Source organism: Boleophthalmus pectinirostris, unplaced genomic scaffold (assembly GCF_026225935.1).
Source record: "Boleophthalmus pectinirostris isolate CB_2022bp ecotype Guang Dong unplaced genomic scaffold, ASM2622593v1 HiC_scaffold_6, whole genome shotgun sequence".
Taxonomy (NCBI): Eukaryota; Metazoa; Chordata; class Actinopteri; order Gobiiformes; family Gobiidae; genus Boleophthalmus; species Boleophthalmus pectinirostris.
The window spans coordinates 29,097,234-29,117,523 of record NW_026571447.1 but is presented as its reverse complement, the minus strand read 5'-3'; the positions used below and the strand labels follow the sequence as shown (position 1 = coordinate 29,117,523).

The 20,290-nt window shown below is 38.6% G+C and overlaps 2 protein-coding genes across 2 annotated transcripts in view; both read right to left on the bottom strand.

The window, feature by feature from the left end:
* Nucleotides 1-7,753, bottom strand: part of LOC110163164 (potassium/sodium hyperpolarization-activated cyclic nucleotide-gated channel 3) — a 36,627-nt gene extending 28,874 nt beyond the window's left edge. The window contains exon 1 of the mRNA XM_055163981.1: nucleotides 7,086-7,753. Within this exon, the coding sequence (XP_055019956.1) occupies nucleotides 7,086-7,753 (668 nt within the window). The remainder of the gene's footprint in view (nucleotides 1-7,085) is intronic.
* A 2,786-nt stretch (nucleotides 7,754-10,539) lies between these two features.
* Nucleotides 10,540-20,290, bottom strand: part of pklr (pyruvate kinase L/R) — a 45,458-nt gene continuing 35,707 nt past the window's right edge. The window contains 5 exon segments of the mRNA XM_055163739.1: nucleotides 10,540-10,931; nucleotides 11,208-11,259; nucleotides 11,261-11,323; nucleotides 15,717-15,783; nucleotides 20,061-20,227. Of these exon segments, the coding sequence (XP_055019714.1) occupies nucleotides 10,822-10,931; nucleotides 11,208-11,259; nucleotides 11,261-11,323; nucleotides 15,717-15,783; nucleotides 20,061-20,227 (459 nt within the window). The 3' untranslated portion in view covers nucleotides 10,540-10,821.

Below are 20,290 nucleotides of genomic sequence, written 5' to 3'. Positions count from 1 at the left end.
ATCTTGTCAAGGCATTTTAAGAGGAAAAAGTATCATATTAACAGTTTTGTTTGTAAGACTCCACAAAATATCGCAATAAGTATCGTACCGTGAGATGTATATCGTGAAAATATCATACTGAGAGATTTGAATATCCCTAATTGTGAGCCTCCCCACCATATCATGAACTTTCCCACAATATCGCAATAAATATCGTATCGTGAGGTTTATACCGTGACGATATCGTATCGTGAGACTTGGATATCGTGACACCCCTACTAAATAACTAAATGAATCTAATCATAAGTACTCAAAAACAATGAATAATATGAACTCAAGTCATTTAAACTGATATAGCTAATCCATTTTTACAGTGTAGTACCAGCCCCTCCCCCTGCTCAAAATAAAATGAAATATAGGCCTTCCAGCTCAATAAATCTAGTCAAAACTACTCAAAAATATAACATTCTGAATTATTTTTGCTGTGTAGTAGGCGTATAAGCTGAAAAAAAAAAAAAAATCAAACCAACTCAAAGACGTAACATATATTTCTAATTCAAGTTATCTTAACTTGTATACACATTTCCTTTTCTCAGTGTTCCTGGGTTTTCCCGTCAGTCACTCTGTCAGACAGGCAGACAAACACGCAGCGCAGCAACAGCCAATCTTCTAAACAATCTCTCTTATTATAGATATTACCACCAACTTTGCTCCGGCACAACTCCCCCCGAAAGCTGTCCATCTCTTCACTAATCACCTCCGCTCTGTCTCTTCTCTGTCTCTGCTCTGTCTCTGCTACTTTGCTTTTTGCCGAGAGAGTGGCGTTTTCTATCCTAATGAGGTGAGGGTGAAATGAGTTTATGAGAGGAATCTGTAATAGTGGGACACATACAAAATCAGGTTAGTGTTGAAACTGCAATATAATAGCTGTAATTGGATTTCAGATTCTAAAACGTGAGGATGTGATACTCCAAAAGGGAAATGCTCTTCTTCTCCGTCCACCTGTATTAAGTCATAATGTTGTTACCTAATCAGAAACATACCTGGTGTTGAGTTTTTTAAGTATCTATCTGTCTTATTATTAGTCTGTCTACATTTCCAAAGCTCAAAATGCTCTGTTCCTCTCTGTTCCAAGTTGTGATGTCATGAAGCACTAGTTTTCAAGGTAACATCATAGGCTGTATAAAGAAGTGAACTAAGTGAGTGTGAGTGTGGGAATCATTAAGAAGTTGCCAATACGATACATACCTCGATACAGTGAACTTTTGATTCAATACGATATATTTCAAATCGATTCAATACAGTTCAATAAAAAACAATGTTTACATCATGGCTGTGATACTAAAAGAATGTATATGAACACAAACATTTTAAATCATCAAAACAGTGAAAATGTCAAATGTTTTGCATAAACGAGTGTCCTTCCTTTAAACAAGCAACAAAACTGTAGCGCTGTAACAAAATAATTTAGTAAAATACACCAAAGAATCAATACAGCAGCCCATGATATCGATACTGTATCATTACATTAAACGATACAATATATTTTTTCACACCGCTATCACCCATAGTGTTCAGCACCACTCAAATAAAGCTCGCGATGTTAGCGCTACAGGGGCAAATTTTGTAGTCTGATTCATCAGCCGGTTTCACTTTGTGGAAACCATCTGACCTCGCAGCATTAGGATGTGTTTACTCGATGGTAGGCGGCTAAATTTTTATTTAAACAATCGCTGCTATTTGGTCGTGACGAATGTAATGCGCCGCTGACAGGGTTAACTGGTAGATTTTTTCCATATCCCTTAGGAAGAAGGGCAATAACGTCTTTGACCTTGATAAAATTCACCAAACATTCTCTTTGTTCTGGCTTTAAATTCTCGATCTCGGGAATCGTTGCCAACACAAAATGTACGGCTTTGTCTACATCCATCTCGACCATCTTTGTTTACTGTTGTGCTGTACCACAAAAGGGACCCAATCATGGCTTCACAGCTCTTCTCTGATTGGCCGAGGTTCTTGCAAACTGTCTGGTGTATTCTGATTCTTAAAAAAAATAAATAAATAGTCTTTCTGATTCCTGACCTAGTCACTGGAGAGAAATGAAATTGAGTGGAGGCACTAGGTGGCACCAGCCTGGCTATGAATTTGGAGTCAGGCTCTAAAATAACAAAATTAAAACACCAGGATCATGTGCAGGAGATCAATACAAACATTTTAAGACCAAAATGACAATACTCACTGCAGCAATTACAGAAAGAGGGGGCAAAATATTCTAATGTAAATCAATGGGAGCCAGGATCAGAATGAGCATGCAAACTTCTTATTTGGGACATCGCAGTTAACACTATATCCTTTTATATGTACAGTCTATGGTTTACCTTTTGTTCAGTAGAGATTGGCAAAACTCCAGATATGTTTTTGATGAAGAAACAATATTATAACATAGATCAGAAAATAGTGTAATGCGGGCCCTTATATTATTTATATGTACATATTATTGGACTATGAACGTTACTCTGGAACCCAGTAATTTCGGGCTTAAGGGGAGGATATCTGTGCAAATGATACATTACTGACAAATAATGTAGGAATTGCTTTAGATTTTTAAGATCAGTGCACATTGAAAAAATTAACATAAACAAAGACTAAAATCAAAACTACAAAACTAATACTAAATGAAAAATGTAAAGTCTGCCTGGTGCTGTATCTGATTTTGACTGCCCTAAAAACGTGAAAAGGAAAACTAGTTCATTTTAAATGTTTTTCAGCAATCCAAACTTTCCTCACTTTCCTAACACTTTCCTAATGTCTTAATTATTCACCGTGAGGAATTTATAAGTGCTTTTCACAACTTTTCGTAGCCAGAGCGGAGCCTCGCTAACAACAACAAGCATGTTAATAGCACATCACACAGTACTTCATGGTTCATGGCAGACAGCACAGTGTGATCTCAATTTGACCCTAAAAACATGACTCTGAAAACATGAAACACTGTGGAATTCTACCTCTATAGCAGAAAATTTATGTTGTGATAACCTGGCTATAGTGAAATCAGTTTTTGCTGCATGTTAGGGCTGTAGTCGACTAAAGAAATTCTTGATCAACTTAAGGCATGTCCTGTCAGTCGTATAAAAAGGGGGCATGACAAAAGCTCTAAAAAATATGATGTGTCTCTATGTCTATCTGACCCAAACTCAGAAGACTACATCTTCATGGGAGTTTATGAAAAAAAAATACCAAATCAGTTAATTCATTCACTTCTCCTTTCTGCCTTTGTCCCATCTAAATGCTTTTAAACTAAATAAAATGATTTGTCAACTATTACAGATGTTTATTACAGATGGAGATGTTATTTCATTACACTGAATGTTTCACAATATGGCTTTAAACTTATCTACCCTGAATGGATCAAATGGCAAATGTTTTAAATCTCAAAAATGGAAAAACATGAAGTCTTACTACTATGTGCAGGCTTGCTTCTCCATAGATCTGCCGGTTAATCTGTCCAGATCTGGCCCTCCAAGACCTTTAATCTGGCCCTCGGCTGATTTTCTACTAAAATATTTTAATTATATATTTTTTATTAAAATATTGTTAATTTTCTGTGGTGTTTATCATAGCAGTGTCTCCAGCGTCTCTGTACGTGGCCCCTCCCACCAGAGCAGCACAAATGAAGACTTGTCTCTTTCCAAACGCTCTTAAAGGACGATCGTTTTGACTGTTGACCGTGACACCCTCATCAGCAAAATGTCCAAAATGAGAAAAGTGGAGCCGAGTGCAGGATTTTCCAAGAAAAATTTACTTATTCCTATTTATACAAGTTAATGTAAAACAAGTTTATGTTAAAACATTGTGTTGAAATTGAATTTTCATAAAGTTTCAGGTTGTTCATAATATAATATTTTGTAAAAGAAAGAGTTTATCAATTAAAAAAATAATAGATTTGTGTTTCTCTGCACAAATATTTGAACTTATTGTTATTTTTGGGGTTTATATGACATGAGTTTTCTGATCCGGCCCCTTTGGGATCAAAGTAGGTTGGATACGGCCCTCAGACCAAAATGAGTTTGACACCCCTGACCTAGAGTCACTACCTATCCGCCTGGCATCCATACCCAATCGAATTCCACACACTTTTGCGACACAGTATGCGTGCAGATTTCGCTCGTCTTAATGTGGAATAAAAAGTGAAGGCGTGACGCCACTTTTCAGACCATCATCATATAAACGTAGCCTTAATTTCCATAATGTAGAACAGACCTGAGCATTGTCCAGCTCCTGGGCCACACACGGACCTTTGGTTGACTCTGACCGACCTGTTTAAACTCATTTGGAATTACTAAATAAACATAATTTTAGTCCATATGCATAGACCAAAGTGGCATTGCTTTTATTTTGGAGGTGTTTTTTTTTTTTTTTGTAAATTAAATTTTTTCTAAAGCAACATCACTTTTTCATTGCTTAGTCATAACATGAACTCTTACCAGTCTGACCAGCTTCTCAAAACAATGCTATTTACTATAATACAATATAATACAATTAATATTATGCAGAATTGAGTCAAGCCTTTTGGCCCGGCCCTCCACAGTACTTTCTGTTTCTCATGTGGCCCCATGGAAAGAATAATTGCCCACTCCTAATGTAGAATATTCAATTACAACTCTGAGGAGACAAGAAGGTGATGAACCCTCCACCAGAAAAGTTACACCTTTAAATACCGGATGATAAAGGCCCACAGCCCTACAAGTGTTTGACCAAAATCTTAGGCTGCTGAATAATGCACCACAGATACTTAACTTGCATAATTTACTACTGTCTGCATAATTAATCTATAATCATTTGTAATTCTCCTTCAAAGAACCGTGTTCAGGTAAAGCATTTTCACAATTTGCATGAAGAGTCACAGGTGAAATTGAGAGCAGGGCCTTGGCTCTGGCATCCCATTCAAACATCACAGAGGTTTATGAGCAGCACTATGTGAGCAATTATCAGATTGAGTCAGATTGACACACAGACAATATGAAGCGTGGCTCTGATGGGACACAAGTGGGACAGGAGCCATGGGGATCAAATCCTCTATTGTTCCAAGGCCTGGCTCTCCTCGTGCTGTCCATCTCACAGCCTCAGCCCTCACTCGTACTATAAGAGATGATGAGACAGCAAAGAATCCAATAAAACACAGACAAAATCTAATATTTGTCACCATTTTGTAATAACTGCATTGCAATTTTTCTGATAAGTATTGCGATTGCGATGTGTTTAAAAGATTCTGTTCTGAGCGCACATTATAAACATTATAAACAGCATTAAAGGTCCTATATTATGCAAAACTGACTCCTATGAGCTTTAAATGTTAGATGTTAAACTGTTGTAGCCAGGCTGGTGACACCTAGTGCTTCTGCTCAATTTAATTTCTCTCCAGTGACTAGATCAGGAATCAGTATACGCTAGACAGTTTACAAGAACCCCTCAAGTGTGAGTTCGGGCACCAGCCAATCAACGAAGAGCCAAATATTCTGTGTTGGCAATGATTCCCGAGATCGAGGATTTAAAGTCAGAACAAAGAGAATGTTTGGTGAATTTTATCAAGGGGAAAGACGTTATTGCCCTTCTTCCTACAGGATTTGGTTGGAAAAATTACATACGTCAAGACCAAATAGCAGCGATTGGTTAAATAAAAACACGGGTACCATCGAGTGAACGAATCCTAATACTGCGAGGTCAGACGGTTTCCACAAAGTGAAACCGGCTGATGAATCAGGCTAAAAATGTTGTAACCTCATCAAAACATACTGGAGTTGTTTCATTCACACATGTTTGAGTAACACTTTATTATTAGTCTCTCTACATCTCCAAAGCTCAAAGTACTATGTTCCACCTTGGGATATCAGATGAAGAGGTAGTTTTCAATTTAAGAGCTGCCTTTTATTTTTTGTTTAGTAGAGATTGGTAATCCCAGGATTGAATTTATCCAATTGATTCTAGTGAAGGTGTATGGAGTTTAAAAACACAGTGTAGCGCTTCCTGTTTGTGTCCTGTTATAAAGTGATAAGAACTCAGCCTAAATATGTAAGATTTCTGTGTTAAACATGTGTGAATGAAACAAAACACAACTCTGGGAATGTTTTTGATGAGGAAACAACATGACATGACAAGAAAACAGATCAGAAAACAGCGTAATATGGGCCCTTTAACAATAAAAATGAACTGACAAACTAAAACTACAATCTACTTTGTGTAGAGGTCTAAACTACAGGTGAAAACAGAAAGAATATTTTGTTCTTTGCAGAGGACTTTCTATTATCTATAAATTGTAGCTTTTACATTAACTGCAGCATCAGTGGAGAGAGATTTGAGCTGGTTTGTTAAATAAACATTAGCTACCCCACTGTCTGGAAAAAGACTGAAAGAAAGCAAATGATGTCGACTAATATACCAGAGATTGAAATCGTTTCTTAATTGGACATTGAGTTTCTGCTGTGCACTTCTGTAAAACAATATATTTAGACATTTATAATCAAATTCTTGTCATGTTGTAAAATCTAAGTCCTGGTTAAAATCGATTTCTTTGAGCCACTCCTGACCACCACCCGAGGTTAGTGTTGTTCAAATAACACTTTTGTTAGACTTAACTAATCTCCACATCTCCTCTCGTCCAATCTTCCCGAGACACTTAATCTTATGCAAACATGGGGCCCAGGGCGCTGCTCCCTCCTCCTGATCTAGAGCCCTTTCAGAAGACATGGTACCTTTATAGTGGCCTTTAAATACACACTCCTCCCTCCGGCTCCGTCATGCCCCAAAGGACTCTCCATCCTCATTTTAACCTTTTATATGCTTCTTTCCTCTTCCCATTATTCTAACCATCTTTTCGACAGCAGTAATTGTTTCGTTCTCTATATTCTCTCTTTTGCGGCCCACCTCTGTGCCTGTGGTCTGATTGGAGGTTCCTCTCAGGTTTGCTCTAAGTGTGTCATTACCCCTGAATGAGCCCAGCACACTGAGCATCCTTTCAGCTTTCATGCTTAAATATGATGGGCCTTTTATTTGCTAAAGTGGCTTGTCTGTGTATTCATCAGGATAAACCAGAGCTATCAGAGCTGTACCTGAAATCGCTGTATGGGTGAATGATCCAGGAGCCTGCAGACTTGAGTCTCTCCTGCTCCATTGCCACGGCCTTGTGGGAGCCAAACATTCGCAGGCTGAATTTGTTGACCCCGGGCAGCAGCATGGCTCCAAACTGCCTCTGAATGAAGGTGCTCTGGTTGGAGTTGCTGTAGTCCTCTCCGTCCAGGCCCATGCCAAAGCCCGGGAACCCCAGCCCAGACGGGCCCATCGTCTCTGGGGTTCCCACCGTGGTGTTGCAGGCTGTGGTAGTGGTGGTCTCTGGGCCGGTGGCCACCACCATGACCCCTGTCCCGGTGGAGGAGGTGGAGGCCAGGGCAGCTCTGGAGGCAAATCCCACAGATCGAGGAGGGGGGTGTGAGGAGGAGGGAGGTGGGGGCAGGGGCGCTGGGTGGTGGGGGGTACCTGCTGAGCGGAAAGCCAATCCATCTCTTGTAGAGGAGCTCATGATTGACAAGCGCCGCCCGCGCCCGCCTGAAGAGGTGCTGTCCTTGTCCCCCTCGAGAGAGGCCTGGGACAGGCGGTAGCCTGGGGAGGGCAGGCTGCCCTTACTGCGCCGCTTTGACTCCCCATTTTTCCGAGGGAGGGTGTCCCCTGTGGACCCTGCTGCGCTGACAGGGGTGGCCACTCCTCCAACTACCCCATCCATGGCGAGGCAGAGGGCTGTGCGTGACCCTAACCAGGGACGCTATCGTCTTGATCTAGACCACATCAGAGAGAACGTGCAGTAGAAGCAGCTAGAGAAACGTGACCTTTGAGTGCCTGAGCCCCACAGCCCTCTCCACAGTCCCCTGTCATCCTCACCTCACGCCCGTGGGTCTCGCCTCTCCATGAAGTCTTTAGTGCCGCTGTGATGCCTTCACGTGTCTCTTTTGCTCAAAGTGTGTGGTTTGTCCTTACAGATGTTCCCGTGGCGTTCCTCCTTCCTCGTCCTTGAAACGCTGCTCTCCAGCCGAGGCCCTCCCTCCGCGCTTTGCCGCTCATCGTGAACCCAGAGCCGGTTTATGTCTCTGTGGCTCCGGTGTTGAGCCGGGTCTAGACCGGGCTCACCCGGCGCGGTCTGACATTATGTAACGAGACAATGACAAGGACACTTGATCCGCTGTCGGGATGGAGGCTCATTAACGGACATAAAGGACGCACATAAAGGGCGCACGCGAGCGCTCGCACTTCCCGGTGTTCTGATTCATGACACGCACAACCCGAAACACGCACAATGGAAAGAGCCGAGCCTCGACCTAACCCATGTTTAACCAATCCACGGCACACTGCGCGCCATCAGCAGAGGGAAAGACGCTCCTCCTGAGTCACAGTGGGAGAAATAAAGATCCAGCGGTGCCTCGTGAACAGGTGCACACAAAACCAAGTTGGTGATGGAGCTGCGCGCGCGGATCTATCCCTTTCTGATTCCGCCTCTTCAATGACAGCGTAGCCTGTGCGCTGTCCTCGGGACGTGTCCTTCGCGCACGCGGGGTGCAGAGGACAGAGTCACGCCGCGTGTCAGTCTGTGGACACGGAGCTGCGCTCGGCTCTATCTCAGATCAAACTACTTGTTGAGCGTAAAGAGCGTAAAGAGGAGGCGGCTCCTCGGCACATCCTTCAGTGAGTTGTGTCCCGCTGTGCGGCTCAGAGCGGCGCTGTGACGGGCGCGGGCTCCTGGAGGTCAGGCGTACAGGACACGTTCACAGATGCGCGTGCATGCAAATGCATCATAAATAAATACACATATTTAAGATCAGGGTCTAGTCGGCCTGTTGCCATGGCATCCGCATCCTCATCGTCTGTCCCTTAAAGGCGCGTGCTCACCGGTGAGAGACACGCGCCTCCTGAGCCGCGTCATCCTCACGAGCGCGTCACTGGGGCAATAACGACAATACGGGGCTCACACAATCAATAACCCAGGACCAGTCCGTTTAAGGAGGAGGAGTGGAACTTCAGTGAGAGTTAGAGATGGCTTCAAGGACATAACCCCTAAAATTAAGGCCACTCTAAACGCCGCTCTCTGCTGCAGTAGGCTGTGATGACTCAATCACTCTGTTATGAATTCAACAATAATCTGATGTTTTTAGATCTGCGGACTAATTTTTACTGTTTTGATTTATTCTTTAACGAGACCGTGCTGATGGACTGTGACACGTGACCCGATACTTTAGCTGTAGATCAGACATTATTGGTGATTATGACACATGAGAGTGTAAAGGGCTTGGACTGAGCGGAGGAGAGGAGAGGGCCTGTTATGTCACTACTGCATATGTGGAAAAGTCCATTGCACTGGACATATGTAATCAGTTTATAACGATACAGGAGGCTACGCATCAGCCTGGAAAAATAAACAAATAAATAATATATATATAAAGTGGAATTCAAAATATTATTTATATTTCTTGTTTTGAGTGTAAGTTTAGAGTGTAGATCAACCATTTCTCCTTGTTTTAGTGATTTGGACATTTTAATTTCAAGTGGACTTATTTTGAGTGGTACATTTTTTATTTTTACTTTAAGTGTATCCTAATAGTATGCATTATAGGCTGGGAATTGGCCAATATGGACACTAGTTTACTCAATTTATTGATCTTGAAAAAAGTACAAAACACCTTGAGGCAAGTATAAAATAATACCCATTATTATGACAAAATGAAGACAAAACTCACAACTATCCAAAACAAGATAAATACTTAATGAAATCAGTTCAATCAGGTCTATTGTTGCAGTTCAGAGGTTGTGGTTCAGAACAGGGCCTGTGGACATCTCATTGCAGGTTTGTAAATGACACAAGAATAACTGGCGTCTGAGTGATAAGAATGGAGCAGATAACACAAGATTCTTAAAGGAGCCAATTATAATCAGGTCCAACAATGGCACAGAGGCTGTATTCATATTCAATTAGATTGAAATAATAAAGACGACCTCTGCCCAAGTAATCACGCTCTAACTGGGATGGGTTTATTGGAAGAATTGCTGTACCAGAGCAAGAAATTCTCTGGAAAATTATCATCGTCATTGTCAAGGGGCATTGGATTGGGAAAAATGTGCAAAATCAGGCATTTCTTCCTCCTCCTCTAGAGAGAACGCTTTGATTATGACCTTGCACCAGCACTTTGACCACATTTTGAATTTTGGAAACCAGCGAAAACCACCAAGCAAGTAAGAGCAGTAAAGATGAGGAGAGGAGGATGCGTCAACTGGCTCGTTTCAATATATTAAAGCTCCACGTTGAAACCTTTTAGCCAAAAAAAGGCTAGAATAAAATCATTTTTAAAATGTTTTTGTCTTTTGTTTTTCTTGCACTAAAGAAATATGGGCTGGTCTGCTTTTGATTCATGGAAAAGTTCATGTTCATTAAGGTATAATATTCCACTTCTCAATGGTGTTAACTTTCTATTTCCATGGAATCGTGCAGGCAACATACCACCTCCAGAAAGTTACACAGCGCTGCTTTAATTCAAATTCCTGAATACATACAAACGTGTCAGAAATTAAAGTTTATTAAAACCTAAAAATAAGACCACCAATATCATGAAAAAGAGTTATGCCTAACCAATATACAGTAATAGTGACAGAGGATTTGTATACTATAAATTACATTTTATTGTTTTATTTTACAGTTGTTGCATTGAAAGAGGATTCCCAGATAGGACACCGGGATCCACAGATAACTTAACTGTACACCTAATAAAAAATAGACATAAACAGCAGGTGGAGTTCTCAATCAGGTTCTCATTCTGGGACATTGACCGATCTCATGATGTTTGTGTGTCCACTGCCCGGGATCCAGCCGGTCACCACGATCACCATGTCTCCAGGTTTGAAGAACCCTCTAGCCTTCCCTGTACACACATTTATTTTGTATTAATGCCCCTATAGCAATAAAATGCTGTTAGTTACATTTTTACATTTTTAGATCTATGGTGTAGGTCTTGGTTAAAGTAATATATGCGTTAGTTCAAGCTAATTATTTGAGGAGTTGAGTTATGTTGGCCTTTTCATAATTCTCTGGTAGAGTTTAGATACTCTTACTTTTCAAATCAACAATTTAACACTGATTGAGCTGTAAAGAATAGTTATTGCATATATATTTAGTTTATTGCAGAGCATTCACTGACCTATGTCCATGCCGAAGTTGACCCTGTTGTCCACATCGTCGGCCCACACCTGGAGCGGGCAGAGGGTGGAAGAGCACCGGGAACACCCCCCTCAACAGCTGAGACTGCCGGGCCACCTGAACACACGACAAGACAGACGCACACAAATATGATCAAGTATGAACAATGTGTGAGAGGTTAGTCCAAAATTCTGCAGGCACACTTCGTAGAGAACACATGACACCGATTTTATCCTCATTGCACTGGCTCCTCATTCATTTTAGAGTTGATTTTAAAATGTTATTGTTTGTTTTTAAAGCATTTCATGGACTGGCCCCAAAATTTATATTTCAGACCTCATTGTTCCTATACTTTTAACGAGAATGAGTCTTGTGTACTCCTTTATTGATTTTATTTGCTATTTTCCTATGTGCTAATTTTAGTATTTTGTTATTGTTATTTATGTTTTTTAATTGACTTGCTTATTTATTTATTTTATGCTTTATTTTAATTAATGTGTTAATTCATAGTGTGCAGCACTTTGTAGATTTTGAGGTAAAATGTGCAATATAAATGAAGCTGGATTGGATTGTTCAGGTTTGTTGACATAGGTCTATTAAAATTATCTTATAAGAAAAGATATAATAAAAGCTTTTATCATTATTTAAAGTGACAGGATGTAACTTTCTGGAGGTGTAAAGTCAACTGAGTGATTCAATGTAAATAGAAAGTTAAAACATTCAACATACGTTAGAACATTAGATAGAAACATTTCATGCCATATTTTGAAAGATTATAGCCAAAGAAACAACACTTCTTCCATTTATTCTTCCTTTTTCCAGGTCAATAAAGAGTCAGGTTTGTGGAGATGCAAGCCCACTCACAGTGTAGAGCACACAGTTTTTTGTATGTTTTTCAATGCAATAAAAATATCTATAATGAAAAAAGTTACATACTATAGATTTAATAATAAAACCTTCTGTCTGCATGTTGCCAAATGTGTTAGATACCTTCTGTACGCTTAATGTAGATATTGTAAACGTACAGTATAATGCAAAGAAGGGCTTTCATGAAATACTACAAACTCACAAACTGTTAAAGATGCATTATATTATCAATCTCCATGACGATAAGGATGCCACTAGACCCAATACTATAGCCTATTTTTAGCAATAAAAACGCCTCCAACTGGAAAAAAATTAAATATATACAAAATAAAAAAATAAACAGAAAGCTTTAGTGTCATATTCTGGAAAACAATAACCTCTTAATTAACCAAAAAAAAAACAAAAAACTTTTACAACATTATTTACACAGTGAACTTTTCTATCAGATGTTTATTCACACTTGGAGGGACACATTACAAGTCAATGATGTCCTTGGCAGAAACTTTTTAGCAATCAGTTCCACCAACCCCTCGCTTCCCCCGCCCGGGAGTAAAATCATGTTTTTTTAATACACAAATAACTGTCTTCAAACTTTAAAAAGGTGCTTGAGCTCTTCGGGGGACTGGACTGTTTTAACTGTCTCCATCTTGGACATGTCCCCAGTGTAGCACGTTTGCGCACATTTAAGCCATGAAAGTTTAATGACCATGGATTCCTCTCCAGAGAAGGAAGTGGCATTTATTGTGCTATTTTAATGAAATACATAACTATAAATACATCTCCCGAAACACCCAATGTGAACAGTATTATAATATAGTTCAGGGATTAAGTACAGTTATTTTATCTGTTTATTTTACACAGTTGGAGTTAATTTCTGCTTCACTTGCTTCATTGGACACTATACTGTACACAGGATAAATAATGCAAAAACATTCTTGAAATAACAGGACTGTCCTCAAGTGAGAAGACCTGGGCATCCATGTGTGAATGGAAAATATAGAGAGTCAGATGTAAGTATAGACTATATATATATATATATATATATATATATATGTATGACCTATTTTAGCCCAACTATTAATCGTATATTTGTTCTATATTAAAGGTGCACTATGCAACTTTTATGGTTTGGAGTCTGCAGGCGGTGGGACCAAGTTGTTGTTTTGCAAGTCTCAAGTCTTTGACCTCAAATCTGAGTCAAGTCCCACGTCAAAGACACGCAAGTTGAATCTCGAGTCACTGGCCCACAAGTCCAAGTCAAGTCCTAGTCATTTGCTTTGAGCTTCAAGTCTTTAAACCAGAGGTCCCAACCTTTTGCCTCTGATGAGCTAACTTTACAAAACAAAAATGTTGGAGAGCAACAAATTTCGATATAAGAACAAAAAGTTGATATAAGAGAGCAAGTCTTAGATGGTGTACAGTTAGATACCTATAAAACATAAAATTATTATCCATTTATTAGTGCACAAAGTTCAAAATAACACCTTTACAATGGTGCTGAATAACTCAAATTTGATTACCAGTAATTACAATATGTATAATTCAGATATTCCTTCGCGAGCTACTTGTGAAGTTGTAGAAATGTTAATTTTTCCTTTTTAAGTGCTTGACAAGAGTGTGAATTGTTACGGTCAAAACAGAAAGAATTAAGATTTAAGAGTGCTTAATAACACTTAATTTGTCAACTAGTCTAAGCACTAACTCTTCTCAAGTCACAGGGCTCAAGTCTGAGTCAAGTCCCAAGTCACTGACCTTCAAGTCCAAGTCGAGTCCCACGTCTTTGTCTGTTTTATCAAGTCAAGTGTCAAGTCCTAAAAATAGTGACTAAAGTCTGACTCGGGTCCAAATCATGACTTGATCTATAATTTGAAATCACCTGCTTTTCTCCATGGAGATAAATATAGATAAGTTTAATGCCATACAGTGTAAAATCCCATGAAAAACAATAACCTTCTCCATGAGAAAAGCAGCTGTTAGACCTTCCACCAGAAAAGTTACATAGTGCACCTTTAAGCAGAGGAACAAATAACTTAATGAGAGCCTGAAACATCCTAAAAATATCCAACACAAGTCATGAATAAATCTATAAATCTATAATTTAAGTCATTTTAGGTAATGAACTTTCTACCAATCATGTTACCAGTTTATAACATATTGTTTCCTTTACAGACCATTGTAACTTTGGTCCTATTTTGATTAAAATGTTGTTAACCTAAAAGATATTTGTTGAATAATGTTTGTGTATTCATTGGTCTTCAGCTTTCCATAATAAGCAGAAGAACAAATCAACCTGCAAGCGATAGAAAACATATTCTTAACTTTATAATTAAGCCGATTAAGTCTGTACTGAATTAATTACAGGTAGCTCCAGTTTTGAGAAGCACTGTTATATTTCTTCAACAGCTGGGACAGAACAAAAAGCTCCTAAAAACTGAATGAAGCCCATCTGGAGACAGCTCACTCACTCAGAAGACAAAAGGCCTCTTCGGTTTGTTTACAGCTCAAGACACAGTGAGTAAATACTGAAATCCACTGAGCACCAGACAACTCTGACTCATCATATCCTCCGCTGGGGTTTAAATTACAGGGTATTTTTTCAACCTTCTCCTTACTGACTGCAGATTTAATTTTGGGGCATTTTTACCTCATCTTAAAATGTTATTTCCTCATCAAAAATGGTCCGGATAACTTTTCTGGTGGAGGGTACAGACCTTTCTTGTCTTCATTAAGATTTCATGGCTTTCCTTAGAATATCAAATAGTATGGTAGTACTCTAGCATTTATTTAAAGGGCCCATATTGCACTATTTCTGTATTTCTGACCTGTTATAATATTGTTTCCTCATCAAAAACATACCTGGAGTTGTGTTTTGTTTCATTCACACATGTTTAACTTGGAGATGTAGACAGACTGATAATAAAAGATTACTTGAAAATATAAAATGAATGAATAAAAGAAACAAAACACAACTCCAGGTATGTTTTTGATGAGTTAAATACATTCTAACATGACTAAAACGGACAATTTTGCATAATTTAGGACCTTTAATGTTAGGTGCTGTCATTGCTCAGTAAAAACATGCGTTCTTTCTGTGAGTAGACTTATTTCACCACAGATCTGACCTGTAATTTGGTGAATTTTAATGCTATACTGTGGAACTCTCAAAGGAATAATCATCTGGCCAATGTTTGACCAAAGAAAACTACACAGTGCACTTTTAGAGCCCAAACATTTTACTCAAATTCATGATCATTTCAGAGCTCAAATTGCAGTCATGGGGTTTGTACACTGAGGTGTTTTAGTCGTTTTTGATATTTTTAGATGATATAACGTAATCAAAACAGGTCCAAAATCCTGCACAATGAATGGCGTTCACAAGCCAAGATTCTCATCCAAACACACAGTAAATGTTGGCCAATGAATATGCATATCTTTTCATTTAGATGTGTGTCTTTCTGTTTTTGGTTTTCTCAATCACTGCTCCACTATACAATTCTGGCGAGTGAACCAGAAGGTAGATTATAGACAGAAAATGCAACAAATGTATTATGGTCTCAAATTAAAATCTTGCTAATTGGCTTGTTGACACTTTAATTGTTTTGTCAAAATAGTATTAAAAACTGAAACTGAGAGGGGCTTTTACCTGAGGGCTTCGGGTCACTGCGATGATGGGACAGCGAGGGCGGTAACGTGACAACAGATGTGCCGACCTGGATTTGGAAACAAGAATATAAAAGGTAAATATAACAGCTAAATACCAACACATTAATATTCTAAATGTAATATACTGTATGTTTAATTATTCCATTGACTGTTGGCTACTTTATGGTACTTTATGGTTACCAGAGAACATAAGAGAACTAACTTTTAGGCTATTTAAGTGTAACATAAAACATATATTTTAAATTGGAAGAATCATTTAGTCTTAAGTGTAATATAAGGTTCAACATCTGTGAAATCTGTGTTTAGAATTTACCTGTCGTCCATCTACAACTTACAATATAAAGTTCAAATTTTAGCCCGAATTCAAAACTCTAGTGAGTGAGCAACAATTTATTTTTCATTAAAGATTTTTTCCCTCCTTGTAACTCAAACAACAGCTATTACAGAACTAAATTGGTGTCTTCATTTTGGTCGAGGTGTTGCCAGAAAGTTGTTAGAAAGTAATTCCAGCTTATTGATTATCTTTTAATTTACTTGTGAATGTGCAGATGTTTTTACAAAAGATCGGTGTCACAGTTGTTTTTTTTTCATAAGACTTACACTTGAGGAGACGTGAGGAAATGTGCCGGGATTTACAAATAGGGATGATTTTAATATTTTAATGCATATAAATTACAGGTTAATGACTATGCCCATTGTTCAATCTTACTATTAGATGAAATGACCCATATTACGCTATTTTTTGTTCTATGTGATAATGTTGTTTCCTCATCAAAAAGTGGAGTTGTGTTTTGTTCCAATCACAACAATACAAACCCTGCATATTTATCTTCTCGCACTAGGATCATTTGGATAATTTCAGCCCTGGAATAACCTGTCTCTACTAAACAAAAGGTAAAAGGAGCTGTTAACTTGAAAACTACCGCTACATGACATCACAAGGTGGAGCAGAACATTTTTAACTTTGGAGATGTAGACAGACTAATAATAAAGGGTTACTTAAACATCTGTAAATGAAATAATTCCAGGTATTTCTTGATGAGGTTACAATATTCTGCCTGAATGCTGAATGAAACAAAACATAACTCGATGTTCTTGACGAGGTAATAACATTCTAACATGACTCAAAGCTCTCAAGAGGCAATTTTCTGTAATATGGGACCTTTAAATACACACTATTAAAATGTGTACGCTTCAAACTGTAAAACGTAATTGCGTAGTGTGCACAGTTTAATGAAGCTGTGCATCTTTCAGTGCTCCCTGCGCAGACATAAGTGCTCAAGGTGCTGCTTAAAGTTACTCATTACTTAAGCCGTGGTTTCCTCTGGTTTATCCATTACGAGAAATGATCTGTCTCCATGGCGTAACCTGAGAGGCCGTGATGGGCCCGTAAGTGTCAACTATAAAACACCTATAATTGAGGAAAACAAGGATTAGATAATGCCACAGTGAGCAACATTTCAGGTAAAGCAAAGGATCTCAACAGTCCAAAAAGAGCATTTAAAGGGCAATTTTTTTCAGATTTTTTTGGGCAAAATTTTGTATTAATAACATAGCAGTTTCAATAACCAATTTTGAATAAAAAATTTGAAAATTAGAGGTCTTGTGTTCATTAGTCACTTCGGAGCTGATTACCCCTGAGCAAGCTTTCAAACGTTTCACATTACATTTTTTTGTAAACTCTACGAGAAAAATGAATGGGAAATTTACTTCCAGAAGCAGGGCGTGGGTGGTCACTGTCCATGGAGACCATAAAAGTTACATGGTGCACCTTTAGTGTAAGGTTAATGTATAGAAACACTAACATTGGATGTAATTCACAAGTAATCCCTTTATTGATTATGTGTGCTCTTGTTCTAATATGCACACCTTGAAATTAAGAGAACAGATTGTCTTTATCGATTTTTATAGTAATATACAGTTCTTTTTAGCCAGCACTTTGCTCAGATAGATGCTACGCTAAATTGGATCACAAATGTAGCAGTGTTTGCAGTGCTCAGTGGAGTCTTTATAGCACACACCAGGGGTTTCATAGTGAGCTGTTCAAACTAAAAACAACAAAACATCACAGTCCCAGGAGGAGGCAGAGGAGCTATGGCGCTAATATCCAATCTGCAGCTTTGTCCTGGCCCAAATACTAACATCTGTTGCTCTATTAAATACAACATGTCTGCTCGAGGGAGGAGAGGGAACTAGCAAATGAAAATCATCCTGGAGAATTTGGGTTGAAATCACAATTTGTTCCCATTAACATGTTCTGAAATGCACGAGATTTTTGAATTAGTTTAGTTTTTTCTAACCTTAATCACAGTATCTGTCTAAGTGCAATCAAATACGACATTTTCAGTTTCAGTTTTTGACTGATTTTATCCTCTCAGACGGTGTACAGAAACCAATATCCTGATCCTGTGTTGATTGTACAGAATTTCCTGTCACATGGAGGTGATTGAAATATGACCCAAAATGCAAAACTGCCCCATAATAATAATTTAATCAACAAAATAGCATAGTGATGACAAACAGAAAATTCTAAAATAGTTCAAACTCAAAACAAAACAAAAATAAACTAACAGAAGGACAGGACAAAGGACAAGGGGAAACATGAAGCTAAAATACACCAATAAGGAACATTTGAAACACATTTAGGTGGGGTAAATAGTGTAAGTTGAAGCTGATAGTTTTCTAGTGAAAATGTCCACTGTTTAAATATTTATCTCTATTTCTACAATTTAATTAATTAATTTATGTAACATTACTGATGCTTGTTTCCATGAAGACGATGTTTTACCTAATCCTAGAATTTTCCATCGTGCAGCATTAAACATATATATCTCCATGGAGACAAGCAAGTAACATCACAAGGGCAAGTGGAAAAATATGATTTTAAATCAGACTTATTCTTTAAAAATCAACTTTTCAGAGCTTTTTGATTCCTCTCACTGTTTATCTTCTCAAAGTTGTATTTGAAGTGAATCTTTAATCACTTATTTTCAAGACGCCATTTTGCCGATCAGCTGTTTTCACCACCACCGGCGTACGCCCATTGTTCTGGACTTACTTCTTTTTCAAATTTTTTGTGGTTACATTTTTGTTCTAGTGTTATCATTTGCAGTTATACATGTTCCAGTTGGCATTGCATTTTTCTCCCTTTTAAACCCCACACTTCCCACCCTGAAACTCCTTATTGATGGGCATATACAGAAAACATACATACACACACATATATACACAAAAAACATATACTATAGAATACGCCCACATATACACTTCTTTCTCTAATTTTGTTTTCCTAATTAGTGATGCACGTAGGATTCAGCAGCATCATGTATTCATTTTGGTACAAATGAAAAAAATCTGCTACTTGCTAGTAGGGGTGTGCAAAAATATTGAAATATCGATATATCGTATTGTTTAAAGTCATGATACAGTATCAATATCGTGGGCTGCCAAGAGTAGTTTTTACAGTTTATATCGCCAAGAGTAGTTTTTGGTACATTTTACTGAATTATTTTGTTACAGCACTACAGTTTTGTTGCTTGTTTAGAGGATGGAAACTTGTTTATGCAACACATTTGACATTTACCCTGTTTTGATGATTAAAATCGATGTTTTTCATATTAACTTTGCACAAGAAGTGATTTAAAATAACTTTTAGTAACAGTCTTTATTTTTTATTTAACCGTATCGAATCATTTTGAAATATATCGAAATCGAAAAGTGCACTGTATTGAGATATGTATCGTGGCCTATGTATCGAGGTATGTATCGTATCAGCAATGATACCTTGCCCTACTGGCTGGTGTGATGTGCAGGTATCATCAGAGCTGCTCACAACTTCATGGCTCTTTGTTGTGACAACCTTTATGCTGACTTTGGCTCCCATTGGGCACTGTTGTTAAGCCAAAAGTTAGCTGACGTGTTTATTTTACATGAATATTGCAATTTAAAATGTCCATATTACAGCATAATGATCCACAGATGTCATAGATGAAACTACATAGCAGATACAAGCACAGTTGGTTTACTTTAAGGCATTTTAAGCAATAAAAACACCTGTAATTGAGCCAAAGCAAGACAGAAGTTTAACACCGTCTGTTCCACTCCAGGTAAAGTAATGAGCAATAAAAGAAGCAGGTGGCAGACTCCCCTCCAGGAAAACTCTTCTCACAGCACCTTCAATAAAGATTTTTCTACACTATAATTCCTCAGTTGAACACTACAGTCCAGTATGGTCTTGTGAAATCATCTGGAACCCAGCAATTGAAAATAATGGCTGTTCTGAATGTGTTTGTTTTTGTGTGTGTGCATGTTTGTGTGCGTGTACCTTCCAGTGGTGGTGAGCACAATAATGGCCCCAGCTCCGCACTTGAAGGAGGACTCGACGGCCCCGATGGCAGTGACCTCGGTGGGGTCAGACGACAGGGGGGTGAGACGTCGCAGCTCCTCAAACAGCTGCTGGTGGTAGATGGCTGCCTCCGCCTCCCTGCAGATCTGAGAGGCACCAGAGTCACACACTTTAACACACACATAAACACACACACTATACAGAAGTCT